The 19660-nt window shown below is 40.2% G+C and overlaps 1 protein-coding gene across 8 annotated transcripts in view; it reads left to right on the top strand.

Moving 5' to 3' along the window:
* The window catches only part of LOC124554970 (CLIP-associating protein 1-A), a 250544-nt gene that overhangs the window by 59196 nt on the left and 171688 nt on the right, over nt 1-19660 (top strand). For 6 of the 8 annotated variants that reach the window (XM_047128704.1, XM_047128701.1, XM_047128703.1 and 3 more), the window contains exons 8-10: nt 10141-10187; nt 17844-17916; nt 19323-19391. In XM_047128704.1, coding sequence (XP_046984660.1) covers nt 10141-10187; nt 17844-17916; nt 19323-19391 — 189 coding nt within the window. The remainder of the gene's footprint in view (nt 1-10140; nt 10188-17843; nt 17917-19322; nt 19392-19660) is intronic. The other 2 variants (XM_047128707.1, XM_047128708.1) reach the window with 1 other exon arrangement.

The following is a 19660-nucleotide window of genomic DNA, read 5'->3' on the forward strand; positions in this document are numbered from 1 at the left end:
AAATGAAACATTGTATAAGAGGAACTGTGATCCAGTGGAGCAGAAATTGTTGCTTCTCATCCCAGTTCATATATGGACAGCTAGCTTGAAGTATTTGCATGACACGCCAACATCCATTCACCAGGGATTCGTGAAGACTCTAAACAGAATCAGATACTGATATCACTGGCCAGCTCTCTACTGATCCATTAGGCACTATGTGAGCTACTCCATGAATGCCAACATCAGAAGCAAATGCTGCAGTTACCTCCAGGGGATCTGGTATCATTTCTGTCTACAGTAGCGCCATTCAACCGGATTGGAAGCGACCTCTTAGGGAGGTTCCCCAAGTCTTTTAAGGGGAAATGACGAATAATAGTCTTGCACTGACTGCCTCACCATCTATACTGTCACGAAAGCTGTGCTGACTGCCAGAGCTCATGGAATTGCAAGGTTCCTTGTAAAAGACATCATTTTAAAGCACAGATTTGATCTCTGATCATGGGTAAGTTTTCCACTCGAGACTAGTATAAGAAATACACTCCTGGAAATTGAAATAAGAACACCATGAATTCATTGTCCCAGGAAGGGGAAACTTTATTGACACATTCCTGGGGTCAGATACATCACATGATCACACTGACAGAACCACAGGCACATAGACACAGGCAACAGAGCATGCACAATGTTGGCACTAGTACAGTGTATATCCACCTTTCGCAGCAATGCGGGCTGCTATTCTCCCATGGAGACGATCGTAGAGATGCTGGATGTAGTCCTGTGGAATGGCTTGCCATGCCATTTCCACCTGGCGCCTCAGTTGGACCAGCGTTCGTGCTGGACGTGCAGACCGCGTGAGACGACGCTTCATCCAGTCCCAAACATGCTCAATGGGGGACAGATCCGGAGATCTTGCTGGCCAGGGTAGTTGACTTACACCTTCTAGAGCACGTTGGGTGGCACGGGATACATGCGGACGTGCATTGTCCTGTTGGAACAGCAAGTTCCCTTGCCGGTCTAGGAATGGTAGAACGATGGGTTCGATGACGGTTTGGATGTACCGTGCACTATTGAGTGTCCCCTCGACGATCACCAGTGGTGTACGGCCAGAGTAGGAGATCGCTCCCCACACCATGATGCCGGGTGTTGGCCCTGTGTGCCTCGGTTGTATGCAGTCCTGATTGTGGCGCTCACCTGCACGGCGCCAAACACGCATACGACCATCATTGGCACCAAGGCAGAAGCGACTCTCATCGCTGAAGACGACACGTCTCCATTCGTCCCTCCATTCACGCCTGTCGCGACACCATTGGAGGCGGGCTGCACGATGTTGGGGCGTGAGCGGAAGACGGCCTAACGGTGTGCGGGACCGTAGCCCAGCTTCATGGAGACGGTTGCGAATGGTCCTCGCCGATACCCCAGGAGCAACAGTGTCCCTAATTTGCTGGGAAGTGGCGGTGCGGTCCCCTACGGCACTGCGTAGGATCCTACGGTCTTGGCGTGCATCCGTGTGTCGCTGCGGTCCGGTCCCAGGTCGACGGGCACATGCACCTTCCGCCGACCACTGGCGACAACATCGATGTACTGTGGAGACCTCACGCCCCACGTGTTGAGCAATTCGGCGGTACGTCCACCTGGCCTCCCGCATGCCCACTATACGCCCTCACTCAAAGTCTGTCAACTGCACGTACGGTTCACGTCCACGCTGTCGCGGCATGCTACCAGTGTTAAAGACTGCGATGGAGCTCCGTATGCCACGGCAAACTGGCTGACACTGACGGCGGCGGTGCACAAATGCTGCGCAGCTAGCGCCATTCGACGGCCAACACCGCGGTTCCTGGTGTGTCCGCTGTGCCGTGCGTGTGATCATTGCTTGTACAGCCCTCTCGCAGTGTCCGGAACAAGTATGGTGGGTCTGACACACCGGTGTCAATGTGTTCTTTTTTCCATTTCCAGGAGTGTAATTTCATGTTGTAACATGAATCACAGGATGAGAACTACCTACCACTTAAAGACATTGGCAAATATGATCTCAATGAATAGAGAGCTTGAGATAAGGATACTGCTCATAATGACATTTGCACATAAAACAGCAAGGCAAGACACTACAGGCTTCACACCATTCTTTCTGCTCCCTAAGTGACAAGTGATATACTGTTCTTGTTTTAACTAGTGATACTCAGGATGACTTTGTGAAATGCTTCATTACCAGGACCAAAGAAGCAAGGCAGCTTGCTCCCATACAGTCCTTGGATGCCCTGTGGAATGATGAAGAGAGCTATGACACCATGCAACAGCCATGATGTATATCCTGGGAAACTTGCTATGTACTTTTAGGCTAGTGTGGAAGGTGGGACTGTTGGAAATGTTACTAAAATGCTACTTTGTATGGTATCATATCCTTCGTCCCTTGCCAGATGTCATGTACGAAGTTCAGGGTTATGACCGTTCATCAAGAAGACAAAAGTACAGAGACATCTCCATATTTTTGTATGAAGTGCTGCTACAGTTCTGAGGCACAGATCAACAATGGTTGCTCATTGTTTAAGGAAACTGAAAGCCTACTCGAAGATCACAAAGTGACAATGGGAGAGATTACCTTCGACACTTATCGTAGTGGAGAGGATGTGACAATGTGATCTGAAACTGAGGATCCTCCAGAGCTGCCATACAGAGGACTAGTGATAAGATCTAGATCTAGGGTGCTGTTATTGGCTCCAGTGAGAACTTCTGAAACAGCAGATCACCGTTTCTCCAGCAGAGGGAGCAATGCCATGAACTGTGCTGCATCCTGTGTGGAGTAAACGTTAACATTGCCAGCTGATGTCCTGTGGGTCACTAATTCAATTCCAATCACTATCAAATATTTATCTATCATGTCTAGTAGGTTCTTGAAAATTTTTATGTTTTTAATCCATGCATATTCTACAATATTTGATGTTCATGTAACTAAGAACGTACTCCATGCTGGAGGCAGTTCTGATCTGTCTTTGTGTTGGTGTCTAATCAATGTGCTCTCAGTGTGAAGTGTTGTACTTCATTGATGATCCTGCTTTTGGATTTGGACTTAACTGTGGTTAATAAGTGGAACATTGTATGAGAGAAACTGCGGGGAGAGGGGTTGCATCAACAGTCTTGTTCTGTGGCCTCACAGAATTGATGACTAACATCACTATTTCCAACATTAATGGGGGTTGGAGTATATTTGCTATGAACAAAGAAATCAAATAATCTTTTCAGTATCTAGTGACATTGTTAGTGGACCAAATCTGTGCAACATTTATAGTAGCTATGAACAGCGTAACTCAAAACGTAGTAACCAGGAATATATGAGACAAGAAAAGAGCTGAAATCGGGACTGAGAAAAGCAACATTTAGTGTTTATGAGAATAGCAACACATCCTATTTATGAGAATAGCAACATATCGTGTTTATGAGAATATCAACATTTCGTGTTTATTAAATGACCGAGAAAAAGTGAAACAGCAGTGCATGAAACATTTTACTGAAAAGTATATCAGTACATTAATTGATACTGCAGTTTATTTGTTCAGAAAAGTGAAGGCATTTAGAAACAATCTCTTCATTGTGAAATACAGTTTTGGAATAAGTACTGATGTGGCCAACAATTTAAGCACTCATCTAGTTTAGAAGCTTTTTCCTTTTGCCTGTGATGAGTTTCTGGGCAATGGAGGTGTATCTCACTAATGGGGCATATACCATAGGGAACAATTGCACATGTCTAAATTTGAGGAACATAAGATTTTATTAGAAATTGTTGTCAATAAATGTTAGATTGTTACATAATTATTTTGAGTTAAAAATGCCCTGCACATTGTAGATAACTAGAAAATACAAGAAACTAGGGAAAATAGTTACAATTTAGGTTTTACTTTTTTCAACCCAAACTTGATTTTTAAGAATTTAATACAATACTTTCTTCAGATTGCAGCATGCTTTTGGACTGTACTGTCACCATGTGTGATGATTTCCTTTGCTACTATATTCTGACTTTTTTACTTGTATGTTCTTGGCATCACTACTGTCTGGATCACTTCCGGTATCTGGTATTTCTGCCACAGAAGTGTTGCAGCTTGTAGACTGAGTGTACCATGCACGAATCACGTTGCGGCAATTACATCCCGTGATGTGTTTCAGCAGGTTTATGCCTTAACTACACAAAATGTCTCCATTACACATAGCGTCAATGGAGCAGCCATCTTCACAACTCCTCTTGTGTGTATTACATTTACACCTCATACTGCCATTTGTTAGCTGTTCTATAGAATGAAAGTCCTACTGTTCCCAACTTTCAAAAATCTTATCTCCAGCTTTCTTGTTTTGGTTCATCCTTTAAAATTTTGATATAAACATCATAGGAATGTATGATGGATGTGCTTGAAGGAAATGAGACAGTTAATGCAAAATACATACTTGTGCTTTTGTGTTTGTACCTTATATCCCAGTTGTGTGAGAAAAGTCCACTGGTAAGAATGAGATGCAAGGCACGTAAGGCGGTAATGATAACTCATCACTCTTCATCCAATCAGTTGCTTTAGGACAGCTTATGTTCTTTTTGTTGGTTATTGTATTGCTAAAAAATAACATCATGTGCCACATAGCTGTCAGAACTTTATAAAATACTGAGATTATCAGAACACAGTTTATGTGATTTAGAATGATACATGTGATGTAGAATGTGTATTGGTTTGTAAAGAAATATTTCCATTGATTCTTGGTACTTGCTATTTACAAAACAGTTATTTCCACTTCACTACCAAATTTCGATTTGAACTGATCAGTGTTGTTTTGGGTTTTGTTTATTAATTAGTTTTAGTTGTGTATATGTAGTGATACAAGATGGATTGGTTTACGTATGCAGAGCTGGCTTTTTCAGTCTCGTGGGAGTCTTAACCATGTAAGACAGTAACTTGCTGTACAACATGTTTTGTGAACAGAATGAACCCCGAGTCAAAGGAAACATTTTGTATTTTACTAACACAATATACATTCTATTTTAAATGTGTTTGCACTGGTGTGCAGGCATTCTGCACACAGTGGTGTCACTAAGGATTTTAGGATGACAGGCATAGCTCATTACTCTCTAACAAGGTTCCGTATATAAAAACACTCAGCAGACAACCATGGTAGAGTTTAGACTAACCCTGTGTATCACTTCATTACATATTGAATGACAAGGTTAACCATGTTACTTTCTCCATATAAATCTATTCTTCTGCTGTTCCTCTTGGGATCACTGCTTCTCCTCTCAATCATACCACATCTGTGAGATGTGAATATTGATAGATGTGTTATTTGACTCTATATACCGTCTCAGACGAGGTCCCAGAAGTGAGCCACAAAAAATAACTACTACATAATCGGCTCACTGTGTTTGAAGACTGTTTTGTTATAAATGAATGAAAGGACTCCAATGTTGTCTGTGCATTAATGTGAGGGAAAGACTGAGAAAGTGAGGCACATTCTTAAATCACATAGTGACCACAATATTCCTCTTTGTCAAGGTTGTTTAGAAACATTGTATAGATTCTCCCTGCTAAATCAAAGAACAAAAAATGCCTTTGTTTGATTTCTTCAACATTTCAGATGAGAAATAAATTGGGTAAGGCCAAACTTAATTCTCAGTTTTGCAAGAAGTGCTTGTGTGTTTTAGCACCCTGTTGACATTCAAGTTGCTGCTGTTGTGAGAAAGGATCGTTTGCAACCTATTTTGGAATTTACACCCTTAAAGCTTATGACTGTATTCTGCTGTGTAAGAACCCTTGCCTCTCTGCTACAGTCTGATGAAAGTGGCAGTGATAATGTGCCACACAGTGTAAACAGTGCACACGATTGTTCATTATCTACATTGCTCTCTTTATTTTTGTTAACTAGCATCTTTGAGGGTAATTAAATTTATAATTGGAAACCGAAGCCCTTACACTGTTCCTGATAGTTGCTTAATGTTGAAAGTTGCAGCAGTAGATGATAGACACAGCTATAATGTGTATCACGGAAGTGTGTAAATGACCAAGAATGTAAAAATTCTCATAAGTTTCAGATTGCATCCTTCAACAAAGTCTTCACATACAAACCTTCACATGTAGCCTGTCGTGTAATGTAGTGGTCTGTCCACAGGCAACATAATAACATTTTGGTCTGGAAAGAAGAAAAATATATATGACAATGAAAATCTCTAGTAGAATGTAAATAATTTAAGGAGCAAAAGTAACAGCTCACTGACTGTAGAGGCAGTGAGTCGTCAAAAGGCATTTAAACAGGACTGAGCAGTTAGCACATTCTCTCTCTCTCTCTCTCTCTCTCTCTCTCTCTCTCTCTCTCTCTCTCTCTCTCTCACACACACACACACACACACACACACACACACACACACAGAATATCATAAAAAGTAAACACTGACAATTACAGTGACTGAGAAAATAGTGAATATCCTTAATGAAAATGTACCTGAAAGCTGCTGAGGCAAGAAATACAAATGTATTAATAGTTGTACCAGCAGCTGGTACATTTGAATTGTCACAGTTATACACTTTGCGTTAAACACCTTTGAGGTATACAACTAAATGTTTTCTGTTCAGGGTTATAATCTGCCTTACCAGCAGATATGGCTCAGGTGCCTAAGATGTTGTAGAAATCAACGTTTTACCTATGTCCTCAAGGGACATTACAGCTTTCCTGTCTTAGCACATTTAAAGTTTCCCTCTGAAGCCATCATAAGATTAAATGTCTTCAAGTAGGTCTGGCTATGTGAATAAAGAGAATCGGGTGCATTGCAGAGTGCCACCAAGGAACACCATTAATCTTTGCAGATATTTCTTTGGATTATGTAATTACCTATCATAATAATATTGCGTGGGAGGAGAGTATATCGGAGGCTTTCCTGCACTGACATTGTATGAGTGTTTTGTCTTTGATTGAGAGAAAAAGTATATGATTTCCATAGGTTAGTCACCACCACCACCACCACCACCCCATATAAAGTTGGAGGTGTACATTTTACTCAGGACAACAGTTTACTCAGTGAAATAATTATTTGATTATCTATTTTGCCATCACACCATATCATATTCTTGTAGGTGAGGAGTGCTTTGGAATAAGCCTTGTTTGCTGGTGATTTTTCAACATTCTACCATACTGCTATTGCTTGTCAGTTTACCTGACTGGAGATACGACTAGGTATTATTATTTATAATTTTCTTTAGAAGAGACTTTACATCAGTTTCAGTTTCCTTATTCTCACATATTAATGTGATGATGAAAACAGCTGACCCCTTCACTTTTGATGTTTTGCTAGTTTTTTTGGTCCCGGGTTTAGTGAGAGACCTTCTGTGCTTGCAAGGACTATGAAGACTGAGGTATGGTTCATGAGTGACTGAGTGACAGGTTGGGAATAGACTAGACAGAACATGTATATACTGCTATAATCTAAAGATGACACATGTATGTCATTAGGTTGATAGGTCCAATATTCTCAATTGAATATGAATTCACTCACTTTCCGGAGAAGTCCTGTTTGTATCTTAGCCAAGATGGTGTGAGCCATTAGCCATTAACCATGCAATAGCAATTCTTCATGACACAAAATGCTAGCTGCATTCTGTCGGCTCTATGTGTAGTATTGAATCTGTATTCTGCCCTTTAGAGTGTTTATGCACGAATATTCAAGAACAAACAATGGAAAATCCAGGATGGAATGTAATAATATTATGAAAAGGAAAGTTGCTACGTGAGTAGAAACTTTCCTTTTCATAATATTGTAATATTCAAGAACAGTGAGATCTCTTGCAATTTGACCAAGGCAGTTTTGGATTTATATGCAGGTAACTCACAATCTGAGTAACTGGTTATCGAGGAGACTGACAGCATTTACCAATTTACTGGCAAGTGGTAAATTATCAATGGCAGATGTCTTTCTTAAACTTATTTGTGTTATATACTTATTTGTGTTGTGTTATACACACATCAAAGAAAGTTTTGCATCACACCAGTTCCCAGAACTCCTGAAGATAGACATTGACTGTGGATATCGTATCACAGACAAAGTCGCTTTGACTGTTCAGAGATGTCACTAAACCTGTCCAAAGATGTGAACAACCTTGCATGAGCAGTGCCTATTAGACGGAGGGGGTCAGACAGTCGATCATTTCCAGTCAGTCCACCAGGAAGGAGGTGCACGGCTCGTGTTGTCTGGAGTTCAACCATGCCTAGACGGTCAATACTGCAGTTTGATCGTGTCCACATCGTTACTTTGTGCCAGGAAGGGCTCTCGACAAGGGAAGTGTTCAGGCATCCCGGAGTGAATAAAAGCGGTGTTGTTTGGACGTGGAGGAGATACAGAGAGACAGAAACTGTCGATGACATGCCTTGCTCAGGCCGCCCAAGGGCTACTACTGCAGTGGATGACTGCTACCTACAGATGATGGCTCAGAGGAGCCCTGACAGCAACGCCGCCATGTTGAATAATGCTTTCTTGCAGCCACAGTACGTTGTGTTATGACTGAAACTGTACGCAATAGGCTGCATGATGCGCAACTTCACTCCTGACGTCCATTGTGAGGTCCATCTTTGCAACCATGACCCCATGCAGCACAGTACAGATGGGCCCAACAACATGCCGAATGGACCGATCAGGATTGGCATCACATTCTCTTCACCAATGAGTATCGCATATGCCTTCAACCAGACAATCATCAAATCATCAGAGATGTGTTTGGAGGCAACCCGGTCAGGCTGAACGCCTTAGGCACACTGTCCAGCGAGTGCAGCAAGATGGAGGTTCCCTGTTTTTTCGGGATAGCATTATGTGGGGCTGACATACGCTGCTGGTGGTCATGGAAGGCGCCATAATAGTTGTACGATATGTGTGTGCCATCCTTCAACCGACAGTGCAACTGTATCGGCAGCATATTGGCGAGGCATTCGTCTTCATGGACGATAATTTGCGCCCCCATCATGCACATCTTGTGAATGACTTCCTTCAGGATAACGACATCGCTTGACTAGAGTGGCCGGCATGTTCTCCAGACATGAACCCTATCAAACATGCCTGTGATAGATTGAAAAGGGCTGTTTATGGACGACATGACCAAACAACAACTCTGAGGGATCTATGCTGAATCGCTGTTCAGGAGTGGGACAATCTGGACGAACAGTGCCTTTATGAACAATTGGATAGTATACCATGATGAATACAGACATGCATCAATGCAAAAGGATTTGATGCTGGGTATTACAGGTGCCAGTGTGTACAGCAATCTGGACCATCTCCTCTGAAGGTCTTCCTGTATGGTGGTACAACATGCAACGTGTGGTTCTCATGAGCACTAAAAATGGCGGAAATGATGTTTCTGTTGATCTCTATTCCAATTTTCTGTACAGGTTCTGGAACTCTCAGAACCGAGCCCATTAAAAACTTTTTTTGATGTGTGTATATGAGCACTTTAAAATGAAAGCACTGATCATATTGAAAAGAAGCTTACTATGTCCAGTGCAGAACATAATATAATTCTGTGGTCTCTGGGGTGTATTGAATTACTAGTGGTGGAATTTCTCCATTGATTCCATTAGTGTTGTGAGTGACCATTCATCAGTTGTTCCCTGGAAATAAAATGGTCCAGAGTATTATGAGGAGTCTCCATTCACAAAAGGACAAGCAAATGATTTCATTGAGATGCCTATTGGGCCATGTGTGAATGTTGAAATGTTTTATGGACACAGTATGGCATCTGTGTTAAATATGATTAGCTCATTGTTGATCTGGAAAAAAATATTGCCAATAGGAGGATGTGACTCTTTGTGAAAGATAAAGTAGCATCAGATGAAATTCACAGTGTGCTTATATTGTACGTACTGCTGCAAAGAAGATGCTCTGACCTGCTGATGTTAGGCTTTCTGTTCTAGGTGGGGGATTCTTATTGGTGCTTGTTTGCAACTGAACTTGTTATGCTGCTGTTTAGAGGATTGCATTTTACAATATTTGCTGTTGTAGATTCAGCTACAGGCTGAATGAGGACTTGACTGTATCTTAGATCCTTGGCACGTGCTTGTGATAAGAAACAATGCTATTAACAATAAAGAAATTGGGGGATAGTCTGCTGACAATTTTGCAACTGTTAGACTGATAATAAATTCATTTTTCAGATTCTGCAAGGTCCTTTGATGAACCTGATGGAGATGCTGGTGCTATCGTAAGTATAACAATTTTTTTACAAAAAGTTTCACTCCCAACTTCCAACATATAGTAATCTAATAATGTTAACAAGGTATTTTTCCTCTCTCCTGAAATGTTCCAACTCATGTGCTTTTTTGTCAGTGATTTACACTGAAGTTGCTCAGTTAAGGATTGAGTGGATTTAACCTGATGTTTCTATCTGCCTGCTGATAACTTTATTTGGCTATGTTTTAAAGTCTGTGTTCATTTGTATGCAAAACTATTCGATTGCCGGTTGAACTGCAAATCCCGTGGGAAAAATTATCTCATTCTAAATTTTCATTACTTGGGTACCCTGCGCCCCAACCTGTGCTGGCTAACTAGTTCACTTATAAATTCCACAGCTGTTAAAGAAAAGTGTTGCTTTAGAATAATGGAACCAGTAAAAAATCATTTAATATACAGATTGTTAATGACAAGACATTTATTTTCATCACTACTTCACAAATTTTTACCAAGAGAACTGGTTGTTATTGAACCTGTTGTAGCAACAAGAAGTTTTTCATAGGGTATCATGGGATTTTAAAATATGTATGCTCCCTTGTTGTCCTGTGACTTCCAAGTTGCTATGATGTGATTCCATAGGTCATGTGTGGAGACTGATTCTGTCATATGGGGGACATCTATCAAGTGAATGTCATCAATAAGGAAGGAGCGGCATCTGCTGATCAAAAGGTCTGTCTTAGACAGTTGGAGTGACATGATATCAGTCATTATTCTGCTGGAACATAATACCAGAGCACTCTAGGAGGAGGGACACTACCATTGTCAGTAGAAAGGCTCTGTAATGATGAAATGGAATAGAATGCAGCATTGTAAATGGCCAACAAACTGCGTAACTGGGCATTGGGTGATAAACGCACATCTATTGGAGTTGCCAACCACAAAGCTTGGAATAAATGTGTGTCTTTTATGGTTTAACAATTTGAATTAGAACTTTAGTATCTAGGACAAAGGAAGCTGGAAAAATTAGGTGGCGAACAGACCAGTCTCTTTGCAGAAAAGGACTACGTGCCTACACTGCCTTTAATTGTAGTATTGTGTTTTATTGTGCCATTCTCAGTGTGCACAGTCATCAGTGATCATTGATTTAAAAATTTACACAACTCTTCTGACCAATAATCCTTTCCTTTGGTAACACTGATTAATCTGTCAGCACAATTGTTTCTTCGTCTCACCACCTCAGTTGTTGGTAATATACTGAGGTGACAAAAGTCATGGGATATCTCCTAATATCATGGCAGACCTGCTTTTGCCTGGTGTAGTGCAGAAACTTGACATGACATGGACTCAAGAAAGCATTGGAAGCCCCTGCAGAAATATTGAGCCACGCTGCCCCCCATAGCTGTCCATAACTGCGAAAATGTTGCCAGTATAGAATTTTGTGTACCAACCTTTTGATTATGGCCTGTAAATGTTTGATGGAATTCATGGTGGGCAATCTGTGTGGCCAAATTATTCGTTTGAATTGTCCAGAATGTTCTTCAAATCAGTTGTGAACAATAGTGGCCCGGTGACATTGTGCATTGCTGTTTCAGAACAAGAAATCCATGAATGGCTGCAAATAGTCTCCAAGTAGCCGAACATAGCATTTCCAGTGAATGATTGGTTCAGTAGGACCAGAGGGCCCAGTCTGTTCCCTGTAAACACAGCCCACACCGTTATGGAGCCAACAGTACCTTGCACAGTGCCTTGTTGACAACATGGGTTCATGGCTTCACAGACTCTGCATCACACTCAGACGCTACCATCAACTCTTACCAACTGAAATTGGGACTCATCTGACCAGGCCATGGTTTTCAAGTCGTCTGTGGTCCAACTGATAGGTCACAAGCCCAGGAAAAGTGCTGCAGCTTGATGTGCTGCTAGCAAAGGCACACATGTCAGTCATCTGCTGCCATAGCCCATTAATGCCACATCTTGCCGCACTGTCCTAACGTTCATCATACATCCCACATTGATTTCCATGGTTATTTCACACAGTGTTGCTTGTTTGTTAGCACTGACAACTGTATGCAGACGCAGCTGCTCTCGGTCATTAAGTGAATGCTGGCAGCCACTACATTGTCTATGGTGAGAGGTAATGCCTGAAATTTGATATTCTCGTTACACTCTTGACATTGTAGGTCTTGGAATATTGAACTCCCTAACCATTTCTGAGACTGAATGCCTCATGCATCGAACTTCAACTACCATTACGTGTTCCATGTCTGTTAATTCCCTTCGTGTGGCCATAATCACATCCGAAACCTTTTCACATGAATCACCTGAGTACAAATGACAGCCCCGCCAGTGCACTGCCCTTTTACATGTTGTATATGCAATGCTACCACCGTCTGTGTCTGTGTGTGTGTGTGTGTGTGTGTGTGTGTGTGTGTGTGTGTGTGTGTGCGCGCGCTTATAACTGTCCCAGGACTTTTGTCACCTCAGTGTATACTGCATGCATGTGATGAAGTATGGTGTGTGAGAAGAAGAACTCTTTCATGAAAAATTCACTTTTGTTTCTTGTCGTTTCGCCAGTGAGTCACTGCACCTGAGCTACATATGGTATAGATGTAGCCACAAGTCACATGAATTATGTCCAGTGCTTGCTAACATGTATGTATTTTTCTTCATACTTTCTTTGTATTACACTAGTGTCCAAAAATTAAATATATTTCGGGAAAAGAAGACAATGGACAGAGAATGCTGTAGCACCTACTGTAAATGACTGAAGGTTTCCCGATAAACAACAGTTGTATTACCTATGTAGTAACAGAGTACTGGCAATTCTGAATAGCTACACAATTCAGGGATAATGAGAAACAGTGCCTTAGATTTGTATTATCTCAGTTGCACTTGCTATTCATTGTGAGAAGAGTATAATCTTTTGCGTCAAGTAATGTAATGTCACAAAGACACCATTTGGACTCTTGTTTTTCAGGGCAGAATCTTTGAACAGCTTGAAGTGGGTTAGACATGGACCACACTCTCAGTAACATTGAATTAGCCACAAAATATTGTTTCAGTGCTTCACTTTTGGAAAAGGTGTCTCATAAATTCTGTGGTAACTTTGTTCATTCAGAGGCACAGAAATGATTCCCAGAAGGGGATTATACCTTCCAGAAAGATCCCACTTACACTGCTGGATATGTTCAAATTAGCCAGAGTAGCTTGGGGGTAAAATAACACGTTTTCCCTCCCCACAATTGCAAGATATGGCTGTACTCGAACTAGTTAGGGACCCAATAGCACCTCCTCTGGCATGTCACAATGATTTGTATAAAATCCCATCGGCCACCAATTTTAGATTTATTTGAATGAATCTCAATTAGGATCCATCCTTTCCTTCGATGTTGAAGATGGCACTATGCTGTATTATAGGTTGTTGTTAATTTTTTCTCAAGTCAGGGCTCTTTATTGAAATTCATTGACAATGACTTATTTTGATTCCAAGGCAAGTTAGGTAAAACAGAATGAAAATGCATTAAATGTTCTATAGATAGGATAGTAGTGGTATACAAAATGTGTTGGGGTCAAGGGGGGGGAGGAACCAGTGAACTGTGGATTGCACACAGCTCTTTTTAAATCACTGTGCTGCAGGATATGTGTAGCACATACATTACGTGGACATCTACATCATCATTTTTACACATATTGCACAAATATCATATTTTATTTTCTTATTCTTTCAGCAGATGGTCCATGGGGAAAACAAACCATTGGGCATAATAAAACTGGCAATATGTTGGGCCTGTTGATGCTCACAGTTTATTAGAAGTGTGACCATGTATCGCCATTGTATAGATAAACTCAAGGCTAATTTTTGTGAATTTTTATGATGTTGTATAATGGTTGACATGTGAATAGATGGGTGAGTGAAACATTGCAAATCCAAAGGTTAGGAATGCAATCCCTGGTTGGTTTTGATACTACTACAGTAATTTAGTGTTACATTTCACCTTTATCAATGCTTTATGTATGTGCAAAACACTAAGTTGCACTCTGGTTTGGAGTCCACTTAAACTGCATGTCTCTTTATAACTAGTTGGGTAAGTCACTTCACTGGTTGGAAGAAGGCAACCAACTCCAATAGGACTATTCATAATTAAACACTGTGATGAGGAAACTAACTGTCAAATAGAGAACAGCTTCAGCCTTCATTTTGGTTTATGATATGTAGGGAATTTAATTGTAATTTGAGTGCTAGTAACAGTTATTGCAGTAGAGTTCCTGTAGTGAATTCCCACTTACTGTTGGTAGTTCTGTTGTATGATGTGAAAAGTAATGATGATGCCTTTTTGAGAGTTGCATAGCATATTTATCAGCTCTCTGGAAAGGGGAAGCCGGCCGCGGTGGCCGCGCGGTTCTAGGCACTTCAGTCCGGAACCGCGTGACTGCTACGGTCGCAGGTTTGAATCCTGCCTTGGGAATGGATGTGTGTGATGTCCTTAGGTTAGTTAGGTTTAAGTAGCTCTAAGTTCTAGGGGACTGATGACCTCAGATGTTGAGTCCCATAGTGCTCAGAGCCATTTGAACTATTTTTGGAAAGGGGAAAAATTGATTACAGGCCCATATTACAGTTCTTTATTAGATAAATTTTCTAAGAGATTGAGCAAAGTATACCCCATGTGGTGCAGAAAATGATACTCTTCCACAAGATGAATGCCTGAATTGTTTAAAATTTTTGAGCACTATGATAAGATAGTATGGTGTTGGATAAAATGTAATAAGTTAGAAGGAAACTTTTTCCAAAGTAGAACGGATTTTAATGAGGAGAAAAGTCATTGAAAAGTCTCCGAATGTCTCAATAATTCTTCATAAATAACACAACCATTGAACAACAACTTTACTAGACCAAATGATGATCACAGAATTGTTATGCATTGTCTTATCATGCAGTTTTGACAAGCAGATATGACAGTTTTTCTGAGATCTTTAGGAACATAGTAAACATAGCTAATTACCAGAAGTGTACGGTAGTAGAAACCATCTGATGTTAGGAGAATGCGAAATATTTAAAATAATATTACAGGATCGTAGAGAGTATAATTTCTATAACATGGTTCAGAATATGAGTACTTAAAGAGCAGACTTCCTTGAATGCATAACAGATAAGGGGTGTAAAGGGTAGATTTAGCAATGTGTATAGAAAATCCACACTCTCCAACCCCTACTCCACAATTTGAACTGTAATGACCCTTCACAAAGAAATGACCTGCTGTGCACTCTCATCCAGGGTACTTGCTTACAGTTATACATGGAGAGTCTTAAGTGAAGTTTTGAGGGTAGGTGATAAGCTACTGGCAGAAGTAAGGGTGTGAGGTCAGGTTGTGAGTTGTGCTCAACTGGTAGAGTAGTTGCCTGTGAAAGGCGAAGGTCCCAGTTTCAAGTTCCGGTCAGGCACAGTGAGGAAGTTTCAAATCAGCATACACACTACTGCAGAGTGAAAATTAATTCTGAAAAGAGCCTTGTCAAAACACTACAATACTTTCAAGTAATTTTCTAATGTAATGGTTATTTAGATCAACAAATCAAGTGAATGTTGCAGCCAAAATGAACTGAACCTATGAAAAAAGACTGAGAAATATGCCACACTGATGTGGGATGCCGTATCTGAAACAATCAAAAGAGTTAAGGTGGTTTACAAGAAAATCATTGACATACTTGACTGAAACTGGGAAGTAATGAAGGTGTCACTAAATGCTGCTAGTGTATCATAATGAAACAAAATAGGGCAGGACAAACATCGTGAAGCAAGCTTGAAGTTTACAGGACAGTGGAAGTAAGGAGTCTGCTGATACAAGGACATAGAAAAACACAAATGGGATTTCAGTGCAAGCAAGGCTTGGGGTTTAGCACTCATTCATCAGAGCCAGAGGACATGTAGGACATATACATTTCATGCAGTAGTGGGAGGTAATATGATAAAAAAAAGGGTGTAAAAGAGTGTAGACAGACATTGAGGAGTCAAATTCTGCTGTAAGTGTGGGGGTGGGGGGCGGTCACTATCAAAAACTCAGTCTATAAGATCAAATAGTGAGCACACACAAAAGCACTGATTTGTAACACTTGAAGATAAAGACTTGTCCAGAAATACTGTGTAGAAAAATGGATTTTTAACTCGTGTAATAACCCAAAACATGTTATTAAAATAATAATAATAATAATATTGTTAATAAACTCACTAAATGTTAATCACCCTCTTAAAATGACATGTTAGAGCTCTTTGGAGTGCTGTAAATGTTGTAGAAATGGTGCCAGGCAGTTGTGTAACCATGCACCACTGACATAATGGACAGGACTGAATACGAGTGTCATGCATTGTCAACAATAATCTGTTTCATACACATCTGGCATTTACAATTGTAGAAATGGTTCTTGACTGGAGCACAGTGATCAGTATGAAATGTTAAAAATCGATAAAAAGAGTCTCGATCACATTTTCTTATTTTTTATTTGTTGCCAACCTGTTTTGGCCCTTTCCTTGGACCATCTTCTGGCTTACACCGCCATTATGGCTGCTGGTGGCAGCAGACAGAGCAAGATCCGTAGAAGTATTGTTGTCACTGCAGTGACTGCTGCCACCAGCAGCCATAAAGGAGGTGTAAGCATGAAGATGGTGTGAGGAAAAGGTCGAAACCACTTTCCAACAAATAAAAAATCCGAAAATGTGATCGAGACTGTTTTTATTGATTTTTATCACCTAGTATTGTTACTGTCACTAAGTGCAGGTCAATGTCAGCCATTTCCTAGCAAACATTGGGAGAGGAATAAAATGCAGTGAGCACTTGGGTATCGGACATCTCACAAAAGGCCATTGCTCACAGTAGCTCATGAAACATCACTTCTTCAGATGGCCAAACAACACAGAAACTGCATAGTATCTGGCTGAGGCACGTACTGTGGTCTGACGAGACATGATTTTTCTCTCATTCAGGACATTGGGAACACCAATGGCCCATTGGTATGTTTAACTCACAGTGTGCTGAGGCTGTAGTTCAGGCTGAAAATGGTTCAGTGATGTTTTGGTGTTACTCATACGGTGACCTGAGCCCACAAATTTGTATTACTCACTCAGGCGCCCTCTTGCACCTCAGCTGACCCATGAAATGCTGGAACCATCTGGAACATCATGTCAGACATAGCTATCAATATCTCCTGAATTTGGTTTCTGTACAGGATCTAATCATTGAGTGGCTTCAGCTGGTTATGACATTCCTGAAGAAACTGTGGACTTTCTTCATTGCGAATTGAGACCATTGAGAGTTTAGACATCACATTACACGGTATAAGTGTAATATCACTTGAGGGTGACTATTTTTTCTCTGTTATACTTATGTAGTGTTATTAATTGTCATTGTCATCAGTAGAATCCACAACTTTTGGAAGCAACCCGTAGAACACACCAGTGCTGTTGACTGTGGGAAAAATTTACAAATTTCGTGAGCATTTTGCTGATAGTAAGAGAAGAACAGTTTTAAATTGCTGAGCAATTTTTATCTCTACTTTTGAACTGTATTTCTGGACCTCCAGTTAATGGTGTCATTTTAAACATTTCATCTGACACATGAATGAAAATTGATGTTACTGTTATATAATACGTGTTTTAGTTGAATGCAATCATTTCATTGGTAATGTGTGTGATTTTCAGCCGAAATCTGGAAGACAGCGATCTGCAAGTTTTTCGAGGAAGCACTCTGGAGTAGGCAAAGCAACTTCACCAGGTAAGAAACAAATTTGTTACTAATTCATTGCTGGCATGTTCATTTCCTTCGTGTGGGAAAAAATATTTTATCTACTATATTTTATATGATGATCTGTAATATGAGCACTGATATGTTTTGTCTGTAGACAAAAAGACTACACTGCAGGAAATGGATCTTGCCGCAACTACCTTTTTTGTCATCAATAATAAATTTATGTTCCTATATTACTCATCTTTTGCGAGGCTGTACGTGGATGACACGTTACTTGAATAGGTATTGTGAATGAGCAAACAGGTGCATGTTATTTCATGAGTAATTTATATTTAATTTTTACTGGATTTTTCTGGTTCTATATTAGATAGATGCTGAAATTTTGGCACACTCATAATTTTCAGTTTGGGCATTTTTTTAAATTTGTTGATTACAAGGACAGCATGCTATTTCTCCTTTACAGTGTGAAGCTCACAGTAATGAGAGAAATCAGTCCTTGCATTTAAATAATATATATAAAAGAAAATACTTTGAGGGAATGGAATGAATGCTTTGCCTTAGATTTGCAGGATTGATAATATTGAGAAGAAATGGACGTCATTTAATGGAGTTGAGTTCTTTGTTCTGTTGCAGATATGACATTACATTTTGGTTTGGTGTGTCTACTATTTTCCAACACTAATGTCACTGAGCTTTTAGGATCCGTACTGAATACTTTCTTCAGAGACAGTTTTCATGCTAGTGAAATTGATGAAATAACTTGAACTTTTTATAAAAAGCTGACATTTATGATTAAATGCCGTTGTCACTGCAGATATTTTCTGTTACCACATGTAAAAACTAATGTACTGTTGTCCTGATAATTTAAACGTATTTATGTGAGTGCACTGTATGTACTGCTCACTGAATATACATGTGTCTAAAAGGTGGAAGTGTGTGTGTGTGTGGGGGGGGATTATCCTTGTAACACAGTCTAGCTTAATGTGTTCACATTAATACAATTTAAATATTAAAAAGAACATTAAACTGGTTTAAGATTGGATGGTGGTGAAGTTTCCAGGTAATGTATTGTTACTGGTGTATCACAATAATTTACAAAATGGATTCTGTATCCTAAACGCTTTCTAACATATTTTTATGTGAAACTCACAGATATTTCAAATTCTGCTGTGTGTGGTTTGATGTGGATATTTTACACTCTATCATCCAGTGACATTGCTGCTTGCTTGTATATCTGTCTGCATGTTTGCTTGCTTAACCATCATCATTAGCTTTACTTATCTTCGTATGTAGGCTAATCACAATTCTGAATAAACTTTCCTTTTTGAGCTGTATAATGTATCATCTTCTGAATTATTGTCTTGCAATTGTTGATGTGACCCATACTCACTTCCTTAATATGGTGTCTGTTCTGCTTTGCATGTTAACGAAAGGGCCGGGATCTAAAACCAGGCGTTCGGCCTCCTTTAAACGTCAATTGGTTACTGCGTCATCTGCACCAGGTACGATTTTTTTCCCCGCCCCCCCCCCCCCATTGTGAACACCTTTGCCACAATGTATATAGTTCATGTAGTCTCAAGTGAGTAGGCTTGATTAGTGTAGAATTAATGTTATTCAAATTTCTCATCACTATTGTGTACTGTGTACTGTTTACTGTCTGTGGATGTATGCAAGGTGTAACAAATGTGAATAACTGTACAAGATATTAAATGTAAAGTAGTGTGCATCACTTCCATTATTTTGAAATCATACAAGTTATTTCATATTAAAA

The sequence above is a fragment of the Schistocerca americana genome, chromosome X, assembly GCF_021461395.2.
Source record: "Schistocerca americana isolate TAMUIC-IGC-003095 chromosome X, iqSchAmer2.1, whole genome shotgun sequence".
NCBI classification, from domain to species: Eukaryota; Metazoa; Arthropoda; class Insecta; order Orthoptera; family Acrididae; genus Schistocerca; species Schistocerca americana.